General features: G+C 44.1%; 1 protein-coding gene across 1 annotated transcript in view; it reads right to left on the bottom strand.

Moving 5' to 3' along the window:
• Positions 1–378: 378 nt before the first annotated feature.
• Positions 379–8,813, bottom strand: part of RHCG (Rh family C glycoprotein) — a gene marked incomplete in the record, with an annotated part of 59,474 nt that continues 51,039 nt past the window's right edge. The window contains 2 exon segments of the mRNA XM_040342410.1: positions 379–1,623; positions 5,952–6,025. Coding sequence (XP_040198344.1) covers positions 1,525–1,623; positions 5,952–6,025 — 173 coding nt within the window.

Here is an 8,813-nt window from a genome sequence, read left to right as displayed (position 1 = left end):
CCCTAAAGCAGTGGTTCTCAACCTCAATCCTCAAGTACCCAATAGCCATGTTTTGGGAACTTCCCTTAGATAAAATGGCTCTTATCAATACCATGTCATTGATTTAAAGCAACTGTGCAAAGTAAAAGGAAAACATGGCCCTTTGGGGGGTACTTGAGGTATGAGGTTGAGAACCGATGCCCTAAAGCATTGGTTTCCAAAGACTGGACTGGAAGGGGGGGGGGGTGCAACCTTTTACTGGTATGGGGTATTATTCCTCCCACTGACACCAATGATGGAGCACTATTCCTCCCACTGACACCAATAATGGAGCACTATTCCTCCTATTAATACCAACAATGAGGTACTATTCCTCCTATTAATAACAATGAGGTACTATTCCTCCTATTAATAACAATGAGGTACTATTCCTCCTATTAATAACAATGATGGGGCACTATTCATCCCACTGATACGAACGATGAGCTACTATTTCCCCCACCGATACGAACGATGAGCTACTATTTCCCCCACCGATACAAACGATGAGCTACTATTTCCCCCACCGATACCAACGATGAGCTACTATTTCCCCCACCGATACCAACGATGAGCTACTATTTCCCCCACCGATACCAACGATGAGCTACTATTTCCCCCACCGATACCAACGATGAGCTACTATTTCCCCCACCGATACCAACGATGAGCTACTATTTCCCCCACCGATACCAACGATGAGCTACTATTTCCCCCACCGATACCAACGATGAGCCATTTCCCCCACCGATACCAACGATGAGCCATTTCCCCCACCGATACCAACGATGAGCCATTTCCCCCACCGATACCAACGATGAGCCATTTCCCCCACCGATACCAACGATGAGCTACTATTTCCCCCACCGATACGAACGATGAGCTACTATTTCCCCCACCGATACGAACGATGAGCTACCATTTCCCCCACCAATACCAACGATGAGCTACTATTTCCCCAACCGATACCAACAATGAGCTACTATTTCCCCCACCGATACCAACAATGAGCTACTATTTCCCCCACCGATAGCAACGATGAGCTACTATTTCCCCCACCGATACCAACGATACCAACGATGAGCTACCATTTCCCCCACGATAGCAACGACGGGGCACTATTCCTCCCACTAAAACCAGTGACGGGGCATGGTTTACTCCCACTAATGCCCAGGCATGTTCTATTACAATTAGTCACAATCTGCCCCCACCCTAAAGTCTGAGGAACATTAAACTGGTCCTTAGTTTAGAAAGTTTGGAGACCCCTGCCCTAAAGCAAACCCAACAATCATATCAGCTTCTATTTACAACAATAATTTTCATGGTGCACAGTATTTACATTTGATTTGATCTTAGTTGATCATCTCAGGCATCCATTACATTTTAAAGAAAAAGGTCAATCTAGATTGACATAGTAAAAAAAATAAAACAATAAAAACATGAAAAATGCAATAGCACAACATTGAGCATGAGCTTTGTTGCCAGTACTCTGTTCCAGGCTTTGTTCTATTCTACATGTTTATTATCAACTTGTTTCATAGGTTGAGGTAGATGAGTGGTGTAGGTATTGGAAGGCTCTGCATACTCCGGGTCCTCTTCAGGAAGCTGGAAAGCAAGAGGAAGCAATTAATCTACATGACCAGCATCACCTACTACAGACATCACATCCATATGAGTAGGAAATGAAAGAAAAACCAGTACATTTTTCCAAACTCATTAGGTCTATTTTCATAAGATTTGTGCAGAAAGAAGGCTGAAAGAAAACACGGCTATTGTGATTCAATAGTGGTAATCTCCTCTCACTAGATCCCTTTAAGCTTATCTTTTTGTACTAAAGCCTCATCACGATTTATCCAACCCTGGTCATATTTTGGTAAGTATGTCCTTTTTTGCCAAGGCAAGTCCCTCTCAAATCACGAGTTGTACAACTCTGGTCCGGCCGCACCTGGGAGTATGCTGTCCTGTTCTGGGCACCAGTCCTCAAGAAGGATGTACTGGAAATGGAGAGAGTACAAAGAAGGGCAACAAAGCTAATAAAGGGTCTGGAGGATATTAGTTATGCGGAAAGGTTGCGAGCACTGAACTTATTCTCTCTGGAGAAGAGACGCTCGAGAGGGAATTTCCATTTACAAAAACCGTACTGGTGACCCCACAATAGGGATACAACTTTTTCGCGGAAGGGAGTTTAACAAGACACGAAATTCTGGTAATTGTAGTGCTAGACCTCCTCTAACTAAAAAGGTTTTATTTACCTGTTTAAAGAGTCACCTATGGAGATTTTTTAAGTACCGTAGTTTGGCGCCATTCCAGGAGTCCGCACAATTTTAAAGCGCGATAGGTTTGGTATCCATTTACTCAGCGTAACATCGTCCTCAAATTATACAAGGAAATTGGGCTAACTTTGCCGTTTAGTTTTTTTTTTTTTTAAATCATTGAAGTGTATTTATTTCCAAAAAATTGCGTTTAAAAGACCGCTGCGCAAATATAGTGACACATAAAATATGGCAACAATCGCCATGTAGACTCAAGTAAAACCTAGGCACTTTTTTGTAATAGGGGGGTCTAGTTTAGAGCCATTTTTACAGTGATTAGTTAGGTGCAGGTCGTAAGAAATTAAATATTTTTTTTGCATAAAGATGGGACTTACAAGAAACATCTACGGAGAGGAACAAGAAGTCCATTTCTGACCTCCTTCTGAAAATGGCAATTGCCTGGCTTTGTCTGTCATATGATATTGACCTAGCAAGCATGAAAAGTAAAAAATAGTGGCGTCAGAGCCTCAGATCAGTGTTTGTTCTAGGTCAGAGACTCAAACTACTGAAGCCACTGGATCCACATGACCTCCAGGGAACTAGTATTTTATAATGGGAGATCCGCAATGACAATCTCCATATTTTAGGCTTCTATTGACATTAGTTCTTTTTAAAGGACCTGCTCACATACATATACGTCGGCACTTTAAAGATGGATATCTCGGCAACGGCAGCAGCTGCTGCCACAACCGAGATATCCATATTTTCCGCGAACAGTCCTGTAACCGATAACGGTGGTCTCTGCGGCAGATTCACCGCAAGATCACCATTATCGGCGGCGGTAGAGGGGGCCCCCCCCGCTCCTGCCACTCTCCCGCTTACCGGAGCGGCAGAGGCGATCGGGTCCTGTTCCATGCTGGGTATGGAGACGAGTCACTTCCGCCCATATGTCTTGCATTTTAGTCAAAATATGAGATCCATGGTCTTTTTGAACCCAGATCTCATATTTAAGAGGACCTGTCATGCTTTTTTCTGTTACAAGGAATGTTTAAATTCCTTGTAATGGGAATAAAATGTGACCCATTTTTTTTTTTAAAGCGCCCTGTCCCGATGAGCTTGCACGCAGAAGCCAACACATACGTGAGTAGCACCCGCATATGTAAACGGTATTCAAACCACACAAGTGAGGTATCACCACAATCGTTCGAGCGAGAGCAATAATTCTAGCCCTAGACCTCCTCTGTAACTCAAAAGATGCAACCTATAGATTTTTTTAAACGTTGCCTATGGAGATTTTAAAGGGTAAAAGTTTGACGCCATTCCACGAGCAGGTACAATTTTGAAGTGTGACATGTTGGGTATCAATTTAACATTGCGTAACATTATCTTGCACAATATAAAAAAAAAAAAAAAAAAACTGGGCTAACTTTACTGTTTATTAAAAAAAAGTGTTTTTTCCAAAAAAAAATGCGCTTGTAAGACCGCTGCCCAAATATGGTGTGGCAAAAAGTATTGCAATGACCGCTATTTTATTCTCTCTGTTAGAAAAAAATATATATAATGTTTGGGGGTTCCAAGTAATTTTCTAGCAAAAAAAAAAAAAAAGTTTTAAACTTGTAAACACCAAGTCTGAAAAACAGGCAAGGTCCTTAAGTGGTTAAATTGGCCAGTGTAACAAGCATGCATTATTATGACAATAATTCAGCATACTGTATACAGGTAAACTACATGACTGGTCATTAAATTTGTTATGTTTGGCTTTGTATGAATTTGTTATTGCCGAGGTTGAATACATGGTCAGGTCATTGCATTGTATTTTATTTCTTGTCGGTATTGGACGTCAATTATGCTTTACTGCCATCTAGTGGCAAAAGAGAACATTTTTATTTTTGTCCTACTTGCAAGAAAGTTTAGGCTGCATTCACACCTAGGCGTATATACGCCTGAAGCGCGACGCTCGTGCCGCTGGAGGGGCGAATTTGCATTGATGTCTATGAGATGGTTCACATCTCACGCCGAACGCCGAAACGCCGTACGCCTGCCGTACGCCTGCCGCCTGAAAACAAGTCCCAGACCCTTTTTTTCCAGGCGGCTTTCGGCATAGACATCAATGTATATTGTCTTGTTAAAAAAAAAAAAAATACCCTGCGTACGCCGCGTTACAGTGTGAATGCAGCCTTAGCAGTACCTTCGACGTATCAATAAATGAGGAGGCTTTTATTAAGGATTGAATGGCTGTGTACAGTAGAGATCCGCACGTCAATCGCTCTTCAGAGATCAAAGTTAGAGTTACTAATCCCTAACAGGACAAAAACAAAAAAATAAATAATAAAAAAAAATCACTCAAAAAGTATATCGGTGGAACTGGTGAAGGTGCAGAGAAGAGCAACCAAACTGATAAGAGGCATGGAGGAGCTCAGCTATGAGGAAAGATTAGAGGAACTGAATTTATTCACTCTTGAGAAGGAGAATAAGGGGGGATATGATCAACATGTACAAATATATAAGGGGTCCATATAGTGAACTTGATTTGAGTTATTCACTTTACGGTCAAAAGACAAGGGGGCACTCTTTACGTCTAGAGGAAAAAAGATTTCATCTGCAAATACGGAAAGGTTTCTTCACAGTAAGAGCTGTGAAAATGTGGAACAGACTCCCTCCAGAGGTGGTTCTGGCCAGCTCAGTGGATTGCTTTAAGAAAGGTCTGGATACTTTCCTAAATGTACAGAATATAACTGGGTACAAACATTTATGGGTAAAGTTGATCGGGGAAAAATCAGATTGCTTCTCGGGGATCAGGAAGGAATTTTCCCCTGCTGCAGCAGATTGCATAATGCTCTGCTGGGGGTTTTCGCCTTCCTCTGGATCAACTGCGGGTATATGGGATTGTATATTATAAAAAAAAATTTTATGGTTGAACTGGATGGACTTCTTTGCACGTCTTGGTCACCCCAGTTGATGCATTTTGGCCCACATTTAATTTGTCTCTTTATTTGGAATATATTAGCACCCAATGCTGATAAGTTTAAGGCTCTGTTCACATCTGAGCGATCCGAATCATGGACGGAATCGCCACGATTCTGTCCGCGATTTGAAATCGTGGCAAATCGCGGGACGCCCATGCAATCCCCATCACTTCCAAGTGAGTGAGTGTGAGCGAAAAAAAAAAAAAAAAAACTTGTATAGCGCTACACATGCGAGCTGAATCGCCTCTGGGCGCTTATTTGACCACTTCTCCCTTGAGTTCAGAAGAGGTAGGTTTTGATCTTTCTCCTAAAGGCCAAGTACTTACCAATGGCAAGAACTTTTTTTTACCGCAATTCTGTGTGTCATTTTACCGCGATTGTCACCAAATTGCGGCAAAATCGCAAATGCGATCGGGGTGCCATTGGGAGTGACGGAAATCACACGGGCGTCCCGCGATTTAGCGCCATTTTGAAATCGCAGGCAGAACCGCGGCTATTCGAAATGTCAAGATGTGATCGGCGCTTAAAGTGGTTCTAAAGGCGTTTTACATTTATGCGTCCTATGTGTGAAGGTAAAAAATCCAAATCAGGGACAGGCCCTCAAAATCAGGGACAGTTGGGCGCTATGGTTTGTGGTATATTAGCACTTTTATAACTTAGCGATGTTCATACATGTTTTCAATGTAGCATTATTACACCATGACCGTTTTCTTACCTCCCAGTAGACACCATCGAAAAAACAGTTCTCATCTGAAGGATCCCCCCAAAATGGCAATTTCAAGAATAATCCTAAAAAATAAAAAGAAAAGAACTGAGGTGCTGTGGCCATGAATACTTAATTTGATATAAAGTCAAAGCTTATTCACACATGAGTTTGAGGTACTGCAAAATCCAGAAGCTGAGCTGTGCTTTTACTGCCCCCCAACCAGAGGCTGCAGCCAGGGGTGTACACATGCCCTGGGCCATAATGCTTTGTTTCATGGCCACAGCAATAGACCTGTGCACTGCCAAAAGATTTGTTCATTTTAGTTTCATTCGTTTTTTTTTTTTTTTTGTAGAAGTGAAAGAGTTCATTTTAAACCTTTGTTAGAATCGGTTACAAGATTGTTGCCATAGGTGACAGCAGTCCTACTCATGCAGACGTGGTGACTAGCTGGATGCCTTTCGCTGCCTATAGAAGTCTCGGAGTCTGCCAATTAACATTGGGCCAGATTCACAAAAGAGATACGATGGCGTATCTCCTGATACGCCGTCGTATCTCTGAGATCCGCCCGTCGTAACTATGCGCCTGATTCATAGAATCAGGTTACGCATAGATCTCACAAAGATCCGACAGGTGTAATTGACTTAGACCATCGGATCTTAGGCTGCAATTCTAGGCCGGCCGCTAGGTGGCAATTCCATAGCGGTCGGCGTAGAATATGCAAATGACTACTTATGCCGATTCACGAACGTACGCTTTGCCCGTCGCTCTAAATTTACGTTGTTTCCGTCGAGATACGCGGCGTAAAACTAAGGCTGCCCTCTAGGTGGTCTAGCCAATGTCAAGTATGGCCGTCGTTCCCATGTCGAAATTTGAAATTTCACGTCGTTTGCGTAAGCCGTCCGTGAATGGCGCTGGACGCCATTTACGTCAATGTCGAAACCAATGATGTCCTTGCGACGTCATTTAGCGCAATGCACGTCGGGTAATTTTAGGGACGGAGCATGCGCAGTACGTTCGGTGCGGGAACGCGCCTAATTTAAATGATGCCCGCCCATTTGAATTAGGCGGGCTTGCGCCGGGTGGATTTACGTTACCGCAAGTTTACAGGCAAGTGCTTTGTGAATCAAGCACTTACGCTGTAAACTTGCGGCGGTGTAAGGTAAATGGGATACGTTACGCCGCCGCAGCGTAGCCGGATTCTATGTGAATCTGGCCCATTGCGTCTACTTAAAGGGGTTGTAAAGGTAAATGTTTTTTTTACCTTAATGCATCCTATGTATTAAGGTAAAAAAACATCTGACAGCACCGCCCCCCCGAGCCCCCGTTTTACTTACCTGACCGTTCGAAAGTCCCGGGCGCGTGCTTGTCATCTTGTTGGGTTCCCAGCCTGGCCGTTGATTGGCTAGGCGGATTGATAGCAGCGCAGCCATTGGCTGGTGCTGCTGTCAATCAAAGCAGATGACGCGGCAAGCCGGGGGGCGGGGCAGAGTGATACAGTCGGCGGCTATGGCCACTGCTGTATCACGGGAACGCGCTCGCAAAAGCTTTCCACCATGCTCGCTCGCATGAAGGTGGAAAGCTTTGCGAGGAGGAGCCGAGACAGCCCCCGAGGGACCCCATAAGACAAGTATAACAGGTTTGTTATTTAAAAAAAAAATAAAAAAATGTGTGTCCTTGGTGTTCCTTTAAGGGTGTCCTGGTCCCAGCACTCTCCCAAACAGTTCTGTTTAAGAGACAATAAATCTCTTTGCATTCAAGAAGTGTCTGGCGCCCATCAAGCCACCTCGCATTACACCCACCATGCCTTGTAATCCACTACACAGAAGGATGTCAACTCTCCCCAACTCTGGAGGTCACCATTAGGCCTAAAGAGGCCCAGAACTTGGCTACATTAGAGCCAAAGGAAGAATTGTGTAAATGCTGTGGGGGGGGGGGGGGGGGTTATGGGCCCAAGTAACCAGTCGCTCCTTCAGGGGTAGCGCTACAAATATATTACATGGCATAAAAACTTGATTTAACAGACATCAATTATAAGGATTGGATACGTGTTCTCCTTTAGGGAGAGAATGTGTCTAATCTACCTTGTATTATAAGGGTATTTGGCTGTGACAGACCCAACCAGGACAAGGGATTTTGGAGGGTTCGGCAGGGTGGCCTCTTGCATACCGATTATGGGCCCTGGCTTTTTAAGTGAACACTACTCTTTGGCAGGTGTGTGTCTGGGCAGTGACATCGCTAGGGGGGAGCAGGGGGTGCGGGCCGCACCTGGGTGACACCCGCCAGAGGGGTGACACCATCCCAAGGGTGGCAAAAGTTATTTATTTTTACAGAACACCTGATGCCGCGGCCCTGCCTGACCTGTGTTTTCCTACTCCTCACTACTGCACTGGGATATGTTTTGGGTAATAATTTGGTTTTATTGTTCATGTGGTCACTGACCTACTTTTGAAGTGTACAAAAACCTATATTTCTGTTCAATAAACCATCTTTCCTTCGATTCTACCTCAGCATCTTGTCGGTACGATGCTTGGGGTAAAAGGGCTGCTATTTGCTCTGTCTACTGAAATGGTTTGGGGGGGCAGGAGGCACTGTGTGGCGGAAGCACCCAGGATGGGTGCCAGGTGTTCGGTCACATCGATTGCAATTCCCTTATATATTTGGGTGGATGCTCGTTATTAATGTTATGTTATTATAACAAGGTTTAAGAATGTGTAGACGTTGCTGACAGTTACAGACAGGAATGTGGATGGCTCCTAACTGGTCTACTAAATTCTTTGTGAGGTGTCAAAGCCTCTACTAATGGAGGTTTACAATTCTAGTAGTAGCCTGTTGGCCAGTGGCTGCTGCTCCATTAGGGGCGCCACCCCCTAT

The sequence above is a fragment of the Rana temporaria genome, chromosome 3 (genome assembly GCF_905171775.1).
Source record: "Rana temporaria chromosome 3, aRanTem1.1, whole genome shotgun sequence".
In the NCBI taxonomy this organism is placed as follows: domain Eukaryota; kingdom Metazoa; phylum Chordata; class Amphibia; order Anura; family Ranidae; genus Rana; species Rana temporaria.
The sequence above is the reverse complement of the archived record's forward strand: the minus strand, read 5'-3'. Positions and strand labels throughout refer to the sequence as shown.